The 23,628-nt window shown below is 40.5% G+C and overlaps 1 protein-coding gene across 5 annotated transcripts in view; it reads left to right on the plus strand.

Annotated features, from left to right (window-relative positions):
• Positions 1–23,628, plus strand: part of MAPRE2 (microtubule associated protein RP/EB family member 2) — an 89,308-nt gene that overhangs the window by 43,246 nt on the left and 22,434 nt on the right. For all 5 annotated transcript variants that reach the window (XM_085221050.1, XM_085221049.1, XM_085221055.1 and 2 more), the window contains 2 exons: positions 10,936–11,063; positions 22,086–22,231. In XM_085221050.1, coding sequence (XP_085077176.1) covers positions 10,936–11,063; positions 22,086–22,231 — 274 coding nt within the window. The remainder of the gene's footprint in view (positions 1–10,935; positions 11,064–22,085; positions 22,232–23,628) is intronic.

Here is a 23,628-nt window from a genome sequence, read left to right on the forward strand (position 1 = left end):
CAATTATTCAAGGATGCACTTGAATGTAAATTCTTGCTTGTCACTCTGGAATGCGGTGTTGATTCTCAGAAGGGCTTGCTGGCAATATGTATTAAACAATTTTGGGGGGATGAAAATTCATTTTAGGCAATTTTTACATGGTTGTTAGGCTTTACTTCTAATGGTTAATCTCTGTGGAGTTGGTCCAGTAATACCATGAATGGGAGGTACTGAAATACTTGGAACAGAATATGTATTGCTTTACTTACAGATTCAGTGTTATACAAATCACGACTTATGAAAATAACTACAGAATCTGAGAGTAATTGTATGGAAGTAGAGTATGTAACCCATGATATGGAAGTCTCTTGGGAGCTTTCATATACAGAAAGGCTGTTGTGTGCAGGAGTGTTGAGAGCATGGAGGCAGTAAAATGATAATTGGCTGAATAAATAGAGAAATTTTCCTTAAAGGACAGTATTCACTTGGCTGAATTCTAATTTGGGGTTCACATCAACCCTTACTCCTGCAAATACAGTTTTTCAGAGTACTTCTGCTGTGCCAGTTGCCAAGCTTAAGGGAACATAGAAACAGGGATTCTTATGCCACAGAGCTGCCCTCATCTTTAAGCAGCCCTCATTCTCCTCCTGAAGCCTTCTCAGAATTGCAGAGGAGAATGAGTGGCAATGACAGTCAGCAGTGGAAATTCCTTGAGATATCAGGAGGAAAGTTCTCACAGTGGGATGACGGTCTAACTGGAAGAGGTTGCCCAGAGAGTTGTGCAGTGTCTGTCTTTGGAGAGACTTGACACTGGGCTAGATGGTGCCATCAACAGCCTTCTCTTGTTGGCTCTGCTGCTGCTGGGAGGTTGGAGTAAGTGATCTTTGGAGTTCCTTGCCTACTTCAATCACAGTGTGATCATATTAGGTAACCTGAAGAGGCATAAACAGCTCTTGAGTTCAAAATGCACTGCACAGAATTAAGTCATGGTATCAAGCTGCTTTAAAAGTGAAAGAATAATTTGGGTCGGAAGGGACTCTTAAAGGTCATCTAGTCCAACTCCCCTGCAATGAACAGGGACATCTACAGCTAGATCAGGTTGCTCAGAGCCTGGTCTGGGCTGATCTTGAATGTTTCCAAGGCTGGGACATCCACCACCTCTCCAGGCAACCTGTTCCAGTGCTTCTCTAAAAGTACTGTGTAGCAGCACACTTAGTACTGCCACCAAAATGAAATCATTCTATGGTCAAAAGTTTCAAATGGGAAAGAAAAATGTGTGTATGCAATCTCAGTTCAATAGTTTTTGATCTTAATTCTTGCAGAAGTTGTATTGCTGCTTCTGCAGTGCACTAATTACTTCTTGTTGCATCGCACAAGTCGCTGAGAGAAATTTCTGCAATTTGCTACCCAGGAATGGCCAAAAGTTCATTGACGCACAGTGGAGCACAAGAATAGTTCTGTTGCGTCATAAAATTAATTATCTACACTTCAATTAAGGATTATGTTTTGAAGTTAAGAGCCAGTGTATTATCCCCTCGGTTTTTAATGACTTGTATACATTTTAATGCAGACAATATTAACATTATTGATAAGTTTAATCTGCAGGAAATGTTGGGCTGTTAAGCTGTATCAGATATATGCTTAGTTTGACGTGTGTTTGCAGGGAGGGGTGCAGAACTGTCTTGTCTCATGACCTACACCAACACTGAGAGGGCTGAAGAAGCCAAATATCACATTGCAGCATGGGTTATTAACTTCTTAATTGCAGTTATATGTAGTTAAAGGTAATTCAAGCAATAAACTTTTTTTTTGTCTTGTTTACAGTGGGAGTTGAATTTGCTAATGTGACCATTTGCCAGCTGGAAGCAATGTACTTTAGGAGTTGACCTCAAGATATTCCATGAAAGGAGGCCAAATCCTATTAAACAGGACATCTATGCTTCTCTTAGCTTAAGGTGCAAGGCTTTGCTGGGGCTCACAGATAAAGGCTGTTGTAACCGTCAGTAATTCTGTTCTTAGAACTCCAGTTGCATCAAAGCAGTAAGCACCGTCTAAATAAAATGGTTGGGAAAAAAGCACAACTTTGGGAATGTGCCACTTTAGTTTGGCAGGAGATATTTAAAGTTGAAAACTGAAAGAAAACAGTGACTTAAAGACCTTCAAAGAACAGTATGGTTAAAAGAAGAGTTTGGGGGAAGCTTTACTTTATGCTGGTAATTTCAACACTTGCATTTGGTAGTGCAGCAAAGGTAATGTAAGTTTGTGGTTACTGGCATGCAGAAAGAATAATACATTACATAAATCACAGATGGCTGAGCTAGCATGTTCATAAAGGGCAATTTACTTCATAAAGGATTAGCGTATTCTAGTTTTAGTTGCTCTAAAATTAATTTAGCAGTTAAGCAGTTGCACTTAAAAGTTCAGTCCTATCTAGGCAGCCCTTAGTAGGGTTAATCCTTAAGTACAAGTCATTTGCTGGTAATATTTTTGAGCACCAGAATAATTTCATAGCATCTCCTTGGCTGTTAAGGAATTAACTCATGAAAATGAGGGAAGAGGTTGACTTTCTTTGGTGTCCAATACCAAAAGCAAGTGTCATGGCTGAAATGCTAGTTGTGAAAACCTTAATGATATTAATAATGATCAGTGGGGAGTTCGTATGAGCGAGAGACAGGGATCTTTACATGGGCCTATTTCAACAAACTCAGAGATGTCAAAACTCAGATTTTTTTGCTGTTATTATTTTCAGTCTCACTTTCATCTGTGGTAGAGAGAGATGAGGAAGAGGCTGAGCACAGAACCCAGAGAAAGGCAGGCTGGTGAGCGGGTTTGCTGGTCTGCAACGCAGTGTTGGCCAGGCACCTAAGTGTGGGTTGGGCCATGGCTGTGCACTGCTTGGTCCCAGCCACCTGCCTACGTGTGCCCTGCAGAGCCCAGTGCTTGTCCCTTGGCCCTCAGCGGTGGTGGTAGCGGGAGCCTTGCTGGGCAACCATGCTGGAGCACTGTCTTATGTTACAGAAATACAGAGCCATGTTTTAGAGGATGATGCATGGGTGCAAGCAGTCTGCGTGGTTATGTGTTTCTTCATCTGTTGTCACATGCTTGTTTACAACTGCAGGGTGAAGGTGGCTTAAAATAAATGTCTCTTCGTCGGCTCGGTGTCGTCACCTTTATTCCTTTTCTAGTGCTGGCCGCCTGCCTGGCTCTGTCCCGTGGGCTCTGCCCTGGCACCCATCCCTGTCATCCAGGGATAAGTGTGTGGGTGGCAGCTGTGGTTCTGCTCCTCCTTCCCCAGGTGCAGTGCTGTGTACCTCCACAGTGCCTGCTTGGGAGGTATTGTTCCCTGTGATAGCATGCATGTATCAAGGTTAGGAGAGACAGCGCACAAAAACAGCGTGCATCTGCTTTTGTTGCTCATAAAAGAGAGAAAAGCTGATGCGTGGCAAGGTCCTCATGCTCTGCAGTGTGTTACAGAGAGGCACACTGCAGTCTCTCTCCTCAGCCGCTGCAGCACCCTTCCAGTGAGGCACCCCCTGCGAGCAGCAGTGTCATGTGTGCTGCTGGCAAGCTGCAGCTGCCTGTGGATCAGTGAGCTGCTGCCTTCCCTGCTTAACCTCCTGTCCCATCTCTCCCAGCCCTATGCTGCGTCACGGCAACAAGCTGGGGCTGCCAACCCCCTATGTGGTGTTATGAAATCTCTTCTGCCATCATGCAAGCGTCAGCATCTTGCTCCAATGTGCGGACGTTGCGGGGATGGAGGGCCGGCCAGACCACAGATAGGTCAGCGCTAAATTAATTTGGTGACTTCATCTCACTGGCTAGCTGGATGCCAGCCCTGCTGGAGCTCCCAGGCTGCGTGCTGCTTTTTGGACATAAAAGGTGGAATGGCTAAAGCAGCAGCAGGATGGAGACTGTGCTGCTGCGCTGCAGATCCAAGATCCCACCTTGGGTGCCAGCAGTCTGGGTGCCAGAGCACTTGTTTTCCCAAGGTTTGTGATGATTTCTGCCCCTCGCCAGGGACAGGAGTTCCCTGTGGTGACTGCTGGCTGTCCTGTCACTGAGTCCAGCAGTGAGTGCTGTGCAGGTGGGCAGTAGGTTAAAGGGCCAGCCCTCTTCCACTTTCTCTGTCACAGCACATCTGCATTTGCTCGAGCACTTGGGATGCGCCATCTGAATCTGCAACTGTTCATCTGGCATCCAGTGGGAACAGTAAGGCAGAAGGTTCATATGTTCATCTCGAGGCACCTGCAAATCCTTTCTCCACCATACTGCTTGGCACTGCTGTTACCTTCATGTCATCTTGGAAATCCTTTATTATATTTCTAGTAATCTGCTACTTTCCCTAAGAGATTAAAATGAATATAAGGAGAATTTAAGCTCCCATATTTGTCTTGGCAAATTGAGACTTTGTTTCAAGGAGGATTAAATGTTTGTTTATTCATGAGATTTTTCCAAGGTTTTCTAGTTACAAAATGATCATCCATTTTCTTTCCTATCCCTATTCCTGGTTGGCTTGGGTTTGTTATGTAACAGAAGTCTGAGAATTACTTTCCTCTGAATCAACTTCTTTTCTCCGCCATCCCAGTGCTTATTGCAAAAGACAAAGTAGCTGCCATCCTATTGTGAAAACCGTGCAGGTTGAATATCTTCCTTCAGGGCATCAGTGGAGCAATTCCAGCCTCAGATCTCAGAGTTGAAAGCCTTGCGGGGGAGGACAATAACTGGAAGAAAAGGTAGTTAATATTTTAGCATTGCTGCCTTGCCGTGTTTACGTTCCTCATTCAGCCCACTTCAAAGCTTTTGGTGGTTCTTCATTAGTAAAAAACCTTCTTAATTTGTAGTAGCATTGTTTCACACTGAGGTTCGTGCAGCCTCTCCCCAGGATAACAAGCAGCTGTCTGCACAGAATTGAGCCCTGCTGGGGCTCTGCTGAGTCTGGAGCGAGGGAGGCATTCTCCAATGGGCTTCTGTGGTATTCAGAGAGGGCAACCTCTGCTGATGTTTTCCTGCCTTTTGACAAGAGCATTTTTTTTAGTTAGGATTCATTTATGCATAGAAATTGAAAGGGATTCTGTCAGGATATGCATTTGCTTTCAGCCAAAATTAAAATAGCTTGTAATTAAGTGCTAATATTGTGAGTATCAAAGCGGAGACATGACATTATGCATTACATCGCCATACAGCTTCAGTGGCAACAGGAGGAATGAAGGAATGAGAAGGTAACCTGAAAAAACTGTTGCTTTTGCACTGCAAATATAACTGCCAGATAAAAATAAATAAATAGATAAATCAGGTGTGTCTGCAGAAGTGGCTTCTCCTCTTCAGATGCCCTAAAATATTCTAAGCACTAAGGCATTTTCTTGGAGCTTGGAACTGTTCTGTTTTGCTTCTGTGGACTACCCTGATTTCGTTAGCAGTTAGTGGATAAACTTAAAACTGTTTTGCTGAAAATAAGCAGTAGACAGTGTAATACATTGCGAGCTCCTGGGCCATCTCAGAGGTTTGGACTCAAATTGTGCATGTTGTTTGAATACTTTTGGTTGTGTTTTTCAGATTTGAGAGAACTGAATGTCTGCAAAAGAACCAGAGTTTTTCTGCCTCCCAGATAAAATAGGCTTTTTTTATTCTATTTTGTTTTTAATTACATTTTCCTAGGTCTTATGTACCACAAAACAGAGCTACCGCTGGTCTTTAGAAGAGTGTTCTAGGTTCTAGGGACTAAACCAGGCCTTGAGACCCATCATAAAAATCTATGTAGGTCACAAGATCCAAGCACTGGCAGGCAGCCTCTAATTGAAAAGAACAAAACTTTAAAGATAAAATGTGCTAATCTAGTGAAAGTAATCTGTTTGTTTCTCTAACCACACTTGCATTTAAACAGGGAACTGCGGTGAGAACAATACAAAATGTGCTTTTTTTCTAGTAGTGTAGCAGGGTTCAAACCATTGAAACATACATTTGCTTCATTCTTGTCTAGACTGTGTCATGCTTTGCAAATCATTTTAGGTCTCCCAGTCAGATCCATGTTGTGAAGCTAAAATGGCATTCAGAAGTGAATGAGATACATGGATAGTAAAAGGCTTCTAACATAAGTCTATTTAGTAACATGGGAACAAGGGTACAAGAGATCTGATGTTTTGCATTCTGAAAGGTGTAGATTTTCCCCTCATCTTACAACCAGAGGATTGTTTTCTCAGTGTTCTATGGCAATAGTTTATTGTGATCAATCTTTAAGTGCATTTCTGACTAGGCAGTTCTTACAATGCTTGCTACAAGTAGCTCTTTGATCAGAGCTCTGTGATTTGAGGGAGCTGTTCACAGCCATTGGCTTTGCTACAGGAGCACAGCATCAGTCAAAAGGGAGAATAAGGGCAGTGTTCGTAAAATCATGCTGTGCCTTGCTATTTTTCCATCCTCTGGACCCTTATAGTAGAGACAGCCTTGTGCGAAACTGCCCTCTGATGATTATGGTTAAGACTGTCTGCAATGAATACTAAAGAGGTGAGCAAATCAGCTGCCATTGCAGGTTTATATTGAAGGACTTATTTTCTTTCTGCAAGGATGTGGCTGCTGGGGCTCTCAGGTTTCTTCTTCCAGGAATTCTTATTTTGCAGTAGCTTTTACCTGCAGTGCTTTTCCAGCAGAAGCTTGGGCTGCCTCACTGAGCTGCATCTTCACTTTCAGTTGCCTCTTCTGCTTCAGCTGTTTTTTGGTTTTTTTTGCAAGAGCTTTTGCTCTGCTCAGAGTATCTATCCATCCTGGTGTCTCTGATGCCAGCTTCCAGAAGGCTCCTCTTTGTGCTGTTGCACAGGCTTGCTATTGTCTTGGAAAGTCCCTCATCATACCTTGCTGAATTGTGCAAAACAGGAAAGCCTGTGGTCTGGAGAGTGATTGCACCTGTGCTCTATATTGACACTGCTGTGGTCCTCCTAGTCATGACATTGTTACAGGTTTGGCATAAGACAGTTTCTGCTGTCAGGAGCTGCTAGTTCCTCCCCTCTCCCTGACAAGTAAAGTGAATGTGCCTCTTGCAAAGCTGTCCTTAATAGCTGCAGTTACCTGTAGCTGGGTGCCATGTGCTGCCTGTGATGCCTTAAAAAATAATGCTCCTTTGGGGGGCAGTGTTTAATATTGGGCAAGCTGAGCCAGCGCGCTTCTGATTTGGAGAACTACCTGAGAGTATACGTGAGTTTCAGCTCTTGACATATCTTATGAGCTGCATGTGTAAAAGCATTTTTATGATGTGGACTGGAGAATGTGAAGACACTCACAGCTTACTTGTATTTATTGTGGCTTTGAATTTTGGTTTCTAATAAGTAAAATATGAGAGAGTCCTTTGTGGCTGGGCAGTACTGTGGTAGCTGGAAGCTTTGAACCTTTACTGCATGCTGAAAGCTGGAGATGCAGTCAGCTGGCCTGGGCCTGGTGTTAGCTGCTGTAGGATCGCTGGGCATCTGCATGGGTGATGGGAGCTGACAGATCCCAGGGAGGTAGGTGCTGATTTTCAGGCCTCTGTAAGCCTCATCACAGGCTTATGCTTGAGAGCCTTCAGTCTAAACAAGGGAAAACCTAACAGTTGAAAACATAAATAATGTGTTTGGAAGAGGCAGCGCTTCAGGCCATACAAAGAAGCTGTTCGCTTCTTGGCCATTCGCAGGGCCCACGGGGCTCCACCTGCTCAGCCATCCACGTGTGTCATGTTGCAGATGTTTGTTAGCATGTGGAATCCAGAGCAGGCTTCTCAGAGCAGCTTCGCACGCAGGGCGCTGAGTCACCCAGAAGATCCTGCCTCCAGCCGCATGTTTCAAGCAAGCATGGGGATTTTCATCTATTGCTTTGTATGGTGACTCTTCTGCCTAAGTTTTCTTTTTCTTTTTATCTTGCAAGGTCTGTCTGCGTGACAGAGTGCGGTGTGTATCTGAGTACCAAAACAGGATGTGTGCTCTGTAAAGGAAACTTTTCCTAGCTGTGTTTATCCAAGCCATGGCCATGGGAGGGTGGGGGACAAGCCAGCCAGAGACCTGTGACATCTTCCCAAAGAGCGTGCCGTGGAAGACTCAGACATGCTAGCAGGCTGACATGAGTAAATGGCAGTGGCATGTTACCAACCTTTTAAACAGAAATTCTTATTCATTTTGCTTAAGTTCACTTAAAATTTTATTGATACTCCCTCATTCATACCTGTGTACACAAATGTAAAGGTGTTGTCTCTTGATGTAGCCAAAGCTTTTGTTTGATGTGTAGATCATCGTAATTCCTTTCATTTGCAAACATACCATGAGTAATATTACATATATCTTTCAGGATACTGCTTTAAAATTCGTGGTTGTTCATTTACTCGTTGTTCATCCTGTGCAGCAAGCAGTTTGTTTGCTCTGCTGTCAGTTGCAGTAAAATACATATTTCTTTTTGCTGTTGCTTTTGGAACAGTATGATGAGGGAATTCCTGCTTCCTTCCTGCATGTGGATTTCTGGATCTCTTTAACAGAGCAGCCTCGCTGCTTTCACTACCAGTAGCCAGTGGTTGTTCTGACTTCTGCCCAGCCTAAAGAGGCCATTAAAAGTTGGATGAGCTAATGGCAATTTAAATTAGCAGAGATTTATTTCATATGTTATTGTCCAATTATCTTTGACTTCTTTAGAGTGAGTGCACTGTTCTTTGTTGAACTGCTGGTTTCATATCAAACTCACTATTTGGAATTTTAAGTGAATGTTGAGTTCACTATTAAATTGTTACTTGAACTGATTTTATAAACAATATTTAACACATCATTTTAATAGCGACAGAGTTAGTATCTTTCTGTTTCTTTCTCATCTATATGAAACAAAGTGAAAAACATGCTAAAAATGATGTTTTAAATTTGTGAGGACTTCGGTAACAAAAGTACTATTTGCATATCCAGTCCCTCTTTGATCCCAGAGTTGGAGCTGAGCTTCCATGATGAACCACCATGGTTTGAAGAGTAAAAGGGCACGCCTTATTTCTAAACCATTATTCCTAGCTCTTAACTCAGTCCAAGTACTTACTGCTTGCCAAGTGAACAACCTTTGCTAGCTGTTACAGTGCGTTCAGTTGTGCTGTCCAGGAGCCCACAGGAAGGCTGTGGGAAGTCTGGTTTCTTCCAAGCTTTCGATGTGTACAGAAGGGAGCAGAGGGGCAGCCTGGTTCTGAGGGAACTGCTGGCACTGCAGGCGTGGCCCTGACTACCAGAGCATGAATTTTTGGAGCCTGTTTTCTCTTACTGGCTTTCATGCCCTTTCTTTTTTTTTTTTTTTTTTTTTAAATCTTCTTTTCTGTAAGGCAAATAATAAGGGACTGACTTCTCAATGTCAGTAGGTATGGACAATTTAAGTGACCTTCTCTTTGTAAAATTTTGTTTGTAGGAGATTATATACATTAGGAACTTTGTCATCTTGTACTTTAATGCTGTATGTAGTTATAGACTTAAATATTACTGAGGACGGATTTAGTCTGGTGGGGCTTGCTTGTTTGTTTGTTTGATAAACTTTTTTATCTAGGTTGCTCCAGCATACCTGAAAATGGATGGAGTTTATTGGCAGTCTTGGTTTTCTCTGCAAAATTGTATATGAGGCTTCCAACGGGTATATCTTTGCAAGATCTCAGTGAGGATAGTCCATGTGCTCTTCAAATCATTTGATCATTTCTGAGATGTGCCATTCTTGGCTTGTTACTAGTGAACTTCCTGGATTAGCTTTGAGAACAATATTTGCTCTTTTCACGAACAATCTTGGCTCAGATCTTTGAAACTGTTGACGAGATAAACATGAATATGCTCATCTTTTATCTCAGCAGTGTCTTGCAACAGAAGGATATGGCTATTGTAGAATCAAAGGGTATAAAATTCAGTAATATGCATTTCAAGTAAGGCACTTGGGGACGGATGCTACTGTGAAGTAGAACTACTTACAGAGAAGGACCTTAATTAACTTATTAATTCAAGATTAAAATATTTTAAATTATATGGCTATGCAGGTAGCAGATACTCAGCACAAAGTGCCATTTTTCAAGGTCTTGCTGAAAGGTTTTCTGAATGCTGTGGAAATCTGCTCAGCTATGCTGCAGAGGTCCCGCTGCAGTGACCAGCAAATGAAGATGTGACTTTGCAGAAGACTTGGAGAATTGATTTGTTTATTCTAGCCTACCTGGGCACTGGGACAGGCTCTGATTGCTTTCCGCAACACATTAGGAAATCAGCTCAGGAAGAAAAGCCATTAGAGCTGGAGGATAACGTTGGCAGAAGAACAAATGAGTTTAAGCTGACAGGAAATGTTTCTAATGATTTAGAGACATCAGGCTAGAAAACAGCTTCCCAACCAGACAGTTGAGGTTGCAAAGCTGAGTTACTTTCAGAGTAGAGGTTGCTACCTTTGTTTATAAAACATTCATTGTATCATGTTCTCTGTGACTGCTAGGTACCAGTAAGTCATCTAAAAAGCCCTATCCCAACAAGAAACCAGTATTTGAGTAAGCAGAACAGCTACATCTTCTAGAAGTTATCTAAAAATTAAATACAGACCTGGGAAATTGGATCATCACGCAATAAAATAGCAAAAACAAAGGCAGAGATGTCAAATCACTGTGTTTGTGCAGCACTATATGAAGGAATCCCAGGTCTGATTCTGTCTCTGTATCTTTAGGCTATGTTTGACTCTTTTTGTTCTGACTTGGACAGCATTAAGGATAATACTGTAGGTTTGTGAGTTAAGTTCGCACTGACATCAAGAGGAATGTGCTCATAGAGTACAAGAGGAGAAGGCTGTATGTTATCAAAGCATGAAACGATACCTTTCTTGATAAAGGAGGGAAGGTTCTAGAGTGATGCAACTTTTCCTTTTTTCTTTGAATACGAATTCTGAATTCGATGTATCTAGAAAACAAAGATCAAAATGTCACAAATACTTTTCTGTCATTTTTTTTTTTTGTTTTTCTTGTAGCTGGGGAATGGCGGTCAACGTGTACTCTACCTCTATAACCCAAGAGACTATGAGCAGACATGACATCATCGCATGGGTTAATGATATATTAGCTTTAAACTACACAAAAGTTGAACAGCTCTGTTCAGGTAAGAAAATATTGCATGTTCTACAAATGTTTATTTAAAATCCACTTTAAAAGTCTGATTTGTTGAAAACAGATCACTTTCAGTTTTGACATAAAGCAGTTACTCCGCAAAAAGAAACTAATGTATGTACAGAGGAAAAGTTCTTGTGTTCATCTTAATCATGAAAAGATAAGGTGCCTTGGGTTAGCGTAACATAGGTGAACAGGAGGAATATAGCAGGAGATGCATAGAAATAATAAAAAGGCTGACTGGGTAGAAGAATATAGCAGTATGATTTTTTTGTGTGTACTTTAAGGCTACAAGGGTGGTAACTTTACAAATAGAGAATGGTACATAGCTAAAAAGTGACCGATAGTCTACTGAAAACCCAAGGAACAGAATTCTCCAGCAGCTGTTCCTTCCAGATAAGGGTCCTGAAACTCTACGTGTGTATAAACTTTACAGGAGAATATCTCGTGTGTGAGCATGGAGAAAAATACAGATTTGAGGAAATCAACATTTAAGCTGCTGCAAGTTGCTTTAGAAGTTTGCCAAGGAAAACTGCCTGTTTCACTTTAAATGTAACTGAACTCTTGTAGTAAATAATTCTTTTTTTTTTTAGGGTTAATGAACCCTAAAACAAGAGTAATGGTTTGAATACTTTGGCCAGTCTGATTAATCAGAGTGGGAACTGCAAGTTACGTGTTAAGCAACAGGATCTGTATCCAGATGATGACCTGAAATGATACAGGGAAAGGCTAGTGTTTTACTGAGATTACAGATGCCCTGGGGAGTGATTCTTTCTGATTTCCTGCTGTGATTTTTAAATTTGAAGATGTTTGTGTTGGAGAAGATCTAGTTAGATTGCTACTTCCATACAAATGACATGCTGGGATTATCTTGCGTATGAAGACAATGCTCTAAATACATAGAACTGAAACCACATTACCGCGTTTCAACTGCTTAGTGGTCCAGTTGAAATGAGGTCTTACACTGAAATATGTGACTTTACCTAATATTCTGGGTATGTTTTCTGTACATAGACGTTCCCTGAAATGTACAGAAAATTATTTGAGTCTGACAAACTCATAACATATTCTTTAATTACTTCTTTGTTACAAATCTCACCTGCGTAATCTATCTTGCATGCTTGAGGAATTGCACAATGACTATGAAACAAGGTTGAAGAAGAGCAGTTTAAATGCCTGCAAGAAACTGATAGCAACTGAGTAACTAAAGATACAGAATGTGGGAAAATGACCTTTCTGACAGTTATTAAGCTTGGAACTGAAATACTGTATTCAGCTGTTGTTATATTTACAGGTCCGGAAGTTAGTCTGTGTATTTTCTTTTGGTGAATTATGCATGGAGGAAATATACACGTGGGGATGTGCAGGCGTGTGTGTGTTTATATAGGGATGTATGTGTGTATATATATACACACTTACAAGGAGATGGAAGGATGTGTGAAAATGGGTGTTTTCATCATAAAATACATGTTTGCCATTGTTTGAAACAGGAAGTATACTAGCCGTGTTATTGACTTGTTCCTGCATAGCTATTTATGTGCTCCTAAATTGTTGAAAGGAAGCTTTTGAAGTGAATTCTCCACCAAGCTAAATGTGTGTGGGCTTTAAATAAATAAATAAATAAATAAATAAATAAAACTTACCCAAAATAGGGAAGAGGTGATCTAAAAGAATTTTGATTACTGAGAATACAAGTGGAAGGTATTTAAATAGAGTCAAATTGAGAGATTTTAGCTGGTTAGAACAAGCAGGGGAAAAAGCACGGAAACAGTCACAAAAGAACCGTCCCATTTCATTATGCAGCTTCTTATACAATTGTTTCTGTGACCTCTAGTGAGGATATTAGGACATACCACAAGGGAAAGACTGAAAAAAGGTTATTTCATTTGGAGCTCTTACTCCATCCTGTGTAAAATTAATTATTTTCTTCCTTTAGAACTTCCTGTATTAATTGCTATTGTTACTTGCTTTTATGTTCATATCTTAGTGGGTCAAACCTGTAAACTTGAATTTCTCCATTTGGTTTGGTAGTCCAGCTTGATTCGTGTTTATTTTATGTTCATTATAGTGCCAAAATGGGATTTAATATTTTGTTATCTCAAGAAGCATTCTTCCTTGCTAGCACAATCCTTTCTGTTCCGCAGAACTTTAGTCTCTGCATTTCTGAATTCTGCTAAACTCTGCTGGATCATGGCAGGCACTGGCACACAGAAGTCCTGCTGACAGGTTCCTTTCCAGTTCACAGTTCACGTCTCACGTGCTGTTTCAGGATGTCTTTGCAGGGAGTGAAGGGAATCAGAGGAGAAATTTTGGGGATCTTTATCTAATATAGTTTACTATGTAAACTACAAGTAGTTTATTTCATGCACAGAGAGATGCCATCCTGCAGACTGCACTGGAAGTACACTAAATGTACTAAGGGAAACGGTAGCAAAACCACCAGCCAGCTCATGGGCAGACACAACAGGCACAGCCTGGCCACAGACTGGGAGCAGCCAACCTCCTTCATTCCTTCTGGTATTCCTCTGGCTGATGCTTCTTAAAGTGTTGGCAGCCTTCTTCCAGCCTAGCATTAGCTTCCATAAAATACGAGCATTTCTCAAGGACTTGAAAGGGAAGGAATATGTGGGAACCTCTGTAACAATGTGAAGCATGTCACGGCACTAACAGTGGACTTCAGAGCCACTGCCACTGAAATTTTATTACCCCTTGTAAAATTGCGTGGGCCTTTTCTTCTTCTTAAGAAAAAAGGCATTAAGATTTGTCATGCTGTTATACGAGTATTCAGGTTTTGTTCATTTTTGTTAACAAGGAGCAATCAAAAGTTCAGAAAAAGCTAAATGCAAGGCCACAAAAAGCAGGGCAGAAGGGTTGAGGATGCTAAGTCCGGATATCAAGCTCAGAAGCTTTGATTTTAGGAGACATAAGCCACCTAGATGTGCCTTACAGCCATCTTTAGCATCTCACTGTGAGACTTTGTGTGTGCCTACGCTTTGCAGCCAGCCTGGAAGTAATTGTGGACAATCTGTGCTAAGGCAATAAGGAGTAATATGACATTCTGTCTTTACTAGAGGGCTTTATTCTGATCTGAAGAGTAGTATACCTAAAACTTAACACTACAGATCGCAGTAAGGAAAAGACAGTTGGTCCTTTTTTTTTTTTTTTTTTTTTTTTTTTCCCTTATTGCTGCTTGGAGAATTAGCTCTAATAAGATGCGTGCTGTGGAAGTAGCAGCTTGTTCCCCTATTGCCAGTTACAGGAACAGAGCTAAGATGAGAAGCAGCCAAGGAAAAGGCTGGATTAGTCATAAAGTATTTGTATTCTTCATGAGTCCTACATGTGTTTTTGTCCTTGCTAAGTAGGCCGAGCAATGTGTAGCATCCCCTGAGCTTTCTGAATGCCTGCAGTAGTTGTAATGTGCCAAAAAGGCCAGGTTATGGATGGATGCAGCCTCTGAGAGTCTAAATTCAGTGTGTAGCTCCTCTGGTAATTTAGTTTTGGCAATACAAGAGGGAAAATCTCCCCAAGCATCTCAAACCAGAAAAATTCCCTGTGCTTCAGGTGTGTGTCATTTAGTCAGTTTTGGTCTCCATGTTTGACTTCCCTTAAATTTTTAGCCAGAATAACAAGTTTATGGTCCATGCTTATAACGTAAGGCATAGTGTGCATTGCCTTTAGGTGGGCATTAGACTTGGGAGCATTTAATTTCATACAGGTGAGAGAAGAATAATAGAAGAAAAACTGAAAGGATTTAATGTATTAGAGCCTTATGTGCAACACCCATATGCACAGAGAACAAGAGCTTTAAATGAATTATGACACTAGTTGTTTCATGGGATTCGTGCTATTTTTGTAATACATACACAGTGGCTTCTTAAAAACAATTCTGACTAAATAGCTTATAAGTGAATTTTCTTTACTGAGGCTATTTTTCATCTATGGGGAATACCAAGTGAATTTGTAACATACTTTTTCAGGGTTGTTTGGCTGCTACATGAGTGTATATTCAAAATAAGAGTCAGGCAAAGAAGACTATAGAGGGCTTGCGCATAAAAAACGCGAAGTACACAAGCTATATAAATTATTAGTAGCCAGAAATTGTAAATGTATACAGAAAATATAACTTGAAGTATAATTTTTGTCTTAACTATACTTACGTGAGCCTTTGAGGTGCAGAAAATGCAGAATCTTTTTTTTTAACTCCCTATGTTTGAAAATTCCCGGTAGACTTATAAACTTGTAAATTTGGACTCCAGCTCAGAGACCTTTCACCTTTAAGGATTTTTATGCAAGGGAAAAGGATGAGATGTTTTCTTTTCTCTCTTACTTTTAGTAAGTGACTATCTCATAAAAAGAGCATGCGGTTCAGCAGTTTGAAATGTTAGACTGTGATGCTTTCTCTGCAGATAACCTGATTACTGCAACTGGGTATTTTTTGCACAGCAACTGCTGTAGTTGGTACCATACCTCCATTGGCATGCTCCTTGTGAGAGTATGTGATTGCTTTAGGGATGCTCTCTGGCTCTCTACCTCTCATCCTGAAGAACTGAAAGCCATGTGCTGCTACAGCAGGTGTTGGTGTGTGAGGCTTTGTGCTGTTGTGATGGCTTGGGATTTTAGGCAGAACTTCATGACACTGATGATGGCCAGCGGCTTACTGCATGGAGAGGTACTTTGTTCTTCTGAGGAACACTGGGTGGTGAGGAGTTGTGCATGTCTGTTGTATCTGTGTATGCAAATTCTATGACATACATGCATAGGATTCACTTTATTTTTCATGCTTTGGTATTTTATTTTTGCTCAGTGTCTGCATTAACTCATAAACTTTCTACGCATGTATTACTAAAATCTGCATTGTAGCACCCAGTTGGAGCATTCAGCATGGTTTCTGTGCAACTGCTGTGCTAGTGCTAGCTGGGCTGAAGTGTATTTCTGTGTTGTTTTGGTTTTTTTTGTTTGTTTTTTAATTCACAACCCTGCAAAGCCTCAGTCTCTAGAGCAGCTTGGAAATGTTAAAACATGGCTTGACGCACTATGAAACCAAGCCATGTTTCAGGGAGTTGGCGTGTTGTTCTGGGGTCCTGCAACACAGAGGATGCTCAGTGTAAATGACTCTTTAATGTCTTCCAGATGATGTTTAGGTTTAGAGGGATATAATGCACGTTGATGATCAGACTTGAGATCGATTACAAAACTTTCTCGGGAAACTATGAAAGCAGTATCCTGAGACTTTTAGCCTATATATATATATATATATATATATATATATATATATATAGGCTAAAAGTCTCAGGATACTGCTTTCATACTCATATATATGTATGTATGTATGTATGTGTTTCATGTCATTCATTAAAAATTCAGAAGGAATCAAATTTACAGGGCTTCTACTTTTTTGTGTGTAACGCTGTCACTTACCATTGCTTGCTTCCTCTCCCTCCCTTTTAAAGAGATTGTTAGATTTTTCTGTGGCTTTTTAGTGGTGTTTTTTTGTTGTTGTTTTTGTTTTTAATCAAGTTGGGTTACACACCTATTTTAAGTGAAATGGGAACCATGTTTTCTGAAATTGTTTTGGCCTGCCTGTTTGAAAATGAATGAGTTCCAAACTAAATTACTACTAAAAACTAAGTATGAAAAGCTGTGCTATTTACAATTTTTGAGAAGTTTAACGATTTATATATTTAAGAAAATACAATCTAAAACCAGGGAAACCTCTCTCCAAAATCCATTATTTAAAAAGATCAGTGGATATTCTGAGTCTCGTGCAAATGCCCCACCTGTTAGGATTTTCCCAAGCACGTTCAATTCAGAAGCATGCAGCTCTGAGTTGGTGCTTCTGCATGCTGCTTTCTGCAGTGTCTGTATGCAGGTCCTCACTCTGCCCTTGCTGCCCCAGCTCTGTTCCCAGCTCTTTGCAGGAGAGCAGGGCTGCAGTCTCATCTGGATCACTTGTATTTATTTATTTAAGTGCCCTCCCCAGGCTGTTAGTGGAAAGGGCAAAGCTCACGCCAGCATTGCTTCACTGATGCACATCTGGCTTCCCTACCACGAAGCAGGCAGTAAATTGCAGTGGGCTCTGATGTTCTCCAGGAAATGGGCTGAAACCTCTTTAAGTCAGTGTGTTTTTTTTAATGGAGCAGCAGAATTCATTGCTCTGTGCCCTCAGTCATATGGGTCCTGCTAGAAATGCAAATAGGGTGCTTAAACACAGCTGTAGGTAACACAGCTTTGTGGTCACTCACTTTTTTTTTTTTTTTAATTTAAAAAAAAGACAGTGGCAGAATAGAAGAACACATTTGAGATGGAAGTATCATGATATGTCTTCATGTTTTACATCAAAATCTGCTGTGTACCTACCTTAATGCTGTTTCCAAGGACACAGTTTTAAGCAGCTGGAGGCTGTACAGCCAGAAGTGCTGCTGTACTGCAAACACTGATTGCTGGTCTTTGTATTTATTTCCCCATTTCTCATCAAAACTGCTATGTCACACATGCTCCTTGTAAATTACCGCCTTTTTTGTTGTTCTCTCAGCAACAGAAGTGCTGGGTGTGTGCACTTTCCCATCCATGTTAGCAACCGCCGCTCCAGTGAGCTGAAGCACTGATGACTAACACGCATGGGAATCATGCTGCATTTTCCAGCTGCGTAGGTTGTGGCAGCTTTGGAGTGAACGAATAATTTGAAGGAATTTCTATCTAATGTGACAGGATACATTTTTAGAGAATCTTAAAAAAAAAAATCCTTGAAGCAAAGAAAAAACAACTGTAATTACAGACAAAGGTGCAATCGGCCTTTTTCCCAAATAAGTGAGGGTTTTTGTTGTTGTTGTTGTTTTGTTTTTTTTCCTGAAAATGTGTGCCTGAAAATCAAACTGAGGCCTGGCTGAGGCTTCAATCACATGCTGTTTTTAGATCCAATTTTTTATTAACCATTTCCAGCAAAATTCTAGTTTGCAACTTAGCTTTTTCTGCCACAGTTCTGACAGCAGAACTGAACTAAAGCCTACCACCATACAGACAGGCCCTGCCTTTTCACAGCTCCTCTGTGTTCCCATGCTGTCTGCTGTGGTTTTACGTGACCTTGTCGGACCTCACCTCCACGTGATGCAGTGATGAAGGGCCAAACAGAGAGGTACATTGGATAGGAAGGATTGATTCAGCTCCTCCTTGAGGAGACAAATAATAACTTGGACATGGTTCTGAACACTGCCCCAGCTGTGCTTCCCTTCCATTGCCCTCAGCCTGGCCAGCAGCCCGCCCCACAGCCCAGTGCCATGCACAGCACAGCCTGCTATGCACAACCAAGCCAGCGATGCTGCTCGGCTCTCCGATCTAGGCTGCAGCCAGATTCCTCCCAAAGAGGAGAGGGTAGTAAACAGGTCACAAGGCTCCCTTTGGACAGCAGCAGCCTGCCAGTCAGATTCAACACTGCTGAGATTCTCCATTCTGTTATTTTCCTATAAATATTAAAAAGGAGTCAGTGAAGACAGTTGTGCTCGTGGCTGGGTGTGCCAGCAGGGTGCTGCAGCCCCCTGAGCTGCTGTCGTGTCCTGCGCTGCGAAGGCAAGCGTGGAGTTTCCACTCACTAGTTGTGTTTGCAAGTTGGTTTTGGCTTCTGGCCTGTGAATATCTCTTGTAATTGGTGGCTGCGTCAGAGTTCTAGATGGAAAAGTGAAAGGGGTTTTGCACCTGGATTCAAAATTTCTTGTTGGCTAATAGAGAGTGGGAGGGTTTAACATCAGCGTGTCTCCCACGTTCAGTAATCCCTCTTCCCCAGTGCTACCATCTTTTGAAGAGATTTTGTGTTATTTCTGTATCTGTGTGTGTGTGTTTGTGTGGTGTGTGTGTGCATTTGCAGATTTTTAAATATGTACAAGTTTTTTGGTCGTAGAGACAGATGTACTCTGAGAGCAATTCTAGACAGGTAATAATTTGTTAGGCTTGGTGGGGGGGAGATCGGGCCTATTTGTTATTGTTGTTTTTTTCATTTTTTGTGGGGAAAGGGTGGATTTTATCAGAAAACATGGAAGCTTTTAAATGTTAAATAAAATACAGTGACATAAAACATAAAAAAATTTTGTCCATGTAAATTATGCAAGAAGTATCCATCAGAAGCCATGTTGTCATCATCCCTACTGCTGTTTTCTTGATGTTGTGTTAAAAATACTTCTTTCCTGGGCAGCTGCATTGAAACATCAATTGTATGGTAAATAGAATATTCCTAAAGTGCTGTCCAGTATGCAGGGAACCGCATGTCTGTGTGCTGGGGGTGAGAAGCAAAGGCACAGTGATCTTGCATTACTTCTGTCAGGCTGCTTCTCCTGCTGCCTCTATGAAACCTCAACAGTTGACAGTGTTGAAAGCAGCATCCTGGTTCTGCCATGCTGGCATCCTAATGCACTGTGTCAGCCACAGGACTTAGGAGCAAAATTTTAAATAAGTAATGCCTATTTTGTATAAAATATATATGTAGTCTTGATGTCCAAAATTTAGTAGTCCCAGTTAAATATAGTGATACTTGTAACTTCCTACTATGGGAGTCAGAAAGAGTTTCTTTTTTGTAGTTTGCAGTACTTAGTTCAGTCTGTGTTTGCACGTTGCCTCTGCACTTCAGAAAGAAGCATTTTAATAAGCTGTGTTTGCCGCTGTAATAAAATCCTCCTGTTGGGGAAGCAGTCTGGCAGCAGGCTTGGTTATTGTGTCAGAGACTGGGTTTGTACCATCACGTGGATGCATGCCAGTGTTCTCTGCCCTCAGGCACTGAACAGACCCAGGACTACCTCCTGGCTAATAAAATACAGAAACAACTACTTGCACGAGGAGAAGGAAACATGAGGAATTGTCTTAACTAAAGTCTCTAGTCTAGTCAGATTCTATCTAAAGGCATGCAAGAGGAATTTGCATCACTAGCAGAAGGAGGAAATCTCATGTGAACATTTTACGTTTCCAGTTTTCTAAAAGGATGTAGATGAAAGGTTGCACAGTGCATTTTCAGGGCCTCCAGGCAATTACTTAGATATCAGAGTAAACTTTATAATTGAGATACGGGTGGGATGAAAGGGCAGAATTGGGAACAAATTCAATTTATAACATGAAATGATTGCATAATAATCCTTTTGCATGAAATTAAATAGTAATAAGTATAGTTGAGCCTTGCAGTATCTATATATCCATGCTTTTAGTTGTAATGTCATTTTTCTGTTGCTGCATATGTGCCAGTTCTGGTAAGGATAGATTTTGAATTACTAATTCTGTTTGTATAGCTTCCTATTAGAAGATGCAAATGTGTCATCTCATGTTTGCAGCTTGCCAGAAGGCTTCTTTTCCTTTAGGGAATATCTTACTTTTATTCTTAATCATATCAAAACCAGTGCAAACAGCTAACTACAAGGTGTCCTTGGAAAATCAGATTATTTTTTCTAAGTTTTCCCTTCACAAAGCTAGTCAACATGAAGAGAATTTTTAAAAATTGAAGTTATTTTCAGCTGGAAAATAAATCTTGTTAAGTCACTTACCAAATTTCATATCAGTATTTTAGATGTTTTTAGACTTGACTCTGAACCTCTGTTCCTCTTTTGGAGGAGTTACAAGCTCTGTCACCCTTTGTATATGGAGCTTGGATGGACACAGAGAATGAAAACTATCTGATGTGTAAAATTGGTCCTGCCAAAACACATGCATACCCACAGAGAAAAACATCATCGAGCGTCAGTTATTGCTGCCCCTCCTGCAAAACTAGACAAACCAGGTGTCTGATGTCTGATTTGTTAATTTGGTTTTTGCATGAGCATGGTGATCAAGTAGTTTTTACAGATACTGACCTGAACTGTTAGGTGAAATTTGGACACTTAAGTTTATCAAAACTGATTTGCACTAAGTGTTCAGGAGTCCTTTTTGTGGAAGTCAAATTTAACTTAACGATTATTTGGGTGCTGACTTACCTGGCCTGTGTGCTCAAGTGGAGGTGTTAAGCCTGTACCCTCTTGCTTCGGATATGGCCCTTACTGAGTCTTAAAGTATAAAGCGTTTTGTTGACTAGCAAACTCTTTTCTGAAGGAGAACTTAAATTGGTGTTCCTCTGATTCCCTCAAACATCTTCAGCTTTAATTTCAAAACACTTAATTGAGTCAGCAGTAGACATTTTGCAAATGACAGTGATGTGATAGTGTAGAGGGAAGATCTCTGAGAAAAGATTATCTCTATTGGCTGTATTTAGTACACTATTTAGAAATTTTTTCATATACTTGCCACTCTGTGCTGAATTAATTACACTCACGTACCCCTGCTTATTAATATGTAAGTTCACATAGCCCTCAAAGTTGAACTTGGAAATCTTGTTTTGAGTGAGTTCCAAGCTAGGAGCTTGGCTTCTGAAATCTATGAGCAGTGGGTGGTCTACATTAAAGTCAATTCAAACACTTTTCACAGGTGATAAAGATCATTAGCGATGTTTGGTTTAAAGGGGATGAAAAAGACTAGTGTATTTTAACAGGCAGGAGCTTTGCAATTTTATTTTTAAATCATGATTTGGGGTAATCTTGAAACATTGCCTTGGAATTCATCAGTCTATAGGATAGCTTCCAACTTCAATTGCCAGAATAAATAAAATCTTTGTTGAATTTTGGGTACTGTGAAGACTGAAAGAACTTACTAGGAGATCTCTACTTTGGCTGTAATCATCACACTATATGGATAGTCGTAATGTTTAAAGGGACTCCAGGAACATCAGTTTTAAGTAGAAGAAAGATGCACTTTGTGTTACTCGTGGTGATTCTCCAGTTGTTGTACAGAAGTACTTGGTGCACCCGGACAATGGAAAAACTACACAAGAACATCCAATGTACACTGAACAATGTGACAAATACATGTGGGATGCGTAGTGCTAGACTGAATTACAGCAGGGACTTTTTCAGCATGGTTGCTTTCTGCTCATGCTTTCTGCTAATGACATTAAACGCCATTTGGTCTTAGCTGGGTGAATCTGGATTAATGTCAATGCATTCTCTTGTTACAGGAGCAGCTTACTGCCAGTTCATGGACATGTTGTTCCCCGGGTGTATTAGCTTGAAGAAAGTAAAGTTCCAAGCAAAGCTGGAACATGAATACATTCACAACTTCAAGCTTCTGCAAGCATCGTTTAAAAGAATGAATGTGGATAAGGTAGGCATTCTGTATTTGTATTTCAATCATTGCAGGCTTCACGAGCTGTATAAACTGGATAAAGTCAATAAACAGTTGAAACAAATTTCAAAGCACTTAAGTCCACTTTTTTGAATTTTGACTAGGAACTGGAATTACAAGTTGTATGTGAAGATGTTCTTGACCTTTCATCATCTGAAAACGGTGTTTGGGCACACAGGAAGAAATTTGGCATGCTCCATTTAGGTACAAAGTGAAAATTGAGTCCATGTGCCTGATAAGGAGTTGTACAGCTTAACTCATTATTTCTTAATTATTTCTTAAACTTCAGAGACTGTTTTGATAAAATACCATCTGTTGGAAATTCTTTGTCATCACTGAACACCAGGGCTTTAATTTGAAATACCATAAAATTATCGATGACCTGAATTTCCCACAGAACAACCTGGAAGTATACTGTTATTATAAGTATTCCATATTTCTTGTCCCAAACTGGGTTTAAGGAATTTCAAGTATTCAAGAGCTGGAATAATATACCCAGTGATTTGGTAGACTGGCCAGTGCATGTGATTTTGTAAAGGTTAGGAACAGAGGTCTCTCTTAGGAAATGGCTTGTTATTCAACTGATACTGATTTTGTGTTGAATAATGGAAGTTATGTTCTTTACTTGCAATTTTATACTGATGCAGTACCTGTATATCATTTGAGGACTCTCCGCTGATTTTAGTGTTGCCTTATCCTGAAATTTAAACAGTTTTATTACAAAGTCCCACAATAATTTCATAAAGAATTGGAAACCTTTATTATTTCCTGAAATGTTGTGTTTCTGTTTATAGTATGATTTGATAATGAAGCATTGGAAAACCCAATAAAGATGAACATTGCCCATTTCTCTATAGGGAGAAAACTTGCTCTACTCAAATGAAACAAATAAGGGATATGCAAAATGCTATGTAAATCGTTACAGGAGTATCATAGACTTACAAAATGCTGGACAGTTGGCTTAACCTTGAAGAAACAGGTGAAAATTACAGTGCTTTTAGGTACTCTGTTTCCAGTTGATAACTGAATGCATTCAGGAGGTACTAATGTCCGTTGAACGTAGCTCTATAGTTAGCTGTGTGAAGCTAACTTCATACAGCAAGGCAGGGCAGTCCTCCTGCAGCAGTTTCTTCATAGTCACTGTCTGCCCACAGCATCTTGGAAGCTTGTGCTTCCTGCAAAGCATTATAGAGCCATCTCCTTACACTGTTTTTCTACCACCAGTCACCTTTTGGAGGCTTCATTTATGTGAAAAATTTGTAGGACACTGATAGTGATGTTCCTTATAGCCTCTCTTTTGTTTTAGTAGATGTTTCTGTCAACTTTTTCAGATCAATAAACTATTTTATGCATAGCTATATACAGAATGGAAAAAA

The sequence above is a fragment of the Meleagris gallopavo genome, chromosome 3, assembly GCF_905368555.1.
Source record: "Meleagris gallopavo chromosome 3, MGAL_WU_HG_1.1, whole genome shotgun sequence".
Lineage (NCBI taxonomy): Eukaryota > Metazoa > Chordata > Aves > Galliformes > Phasianidae > Meleagris > Meleagris gallopavo.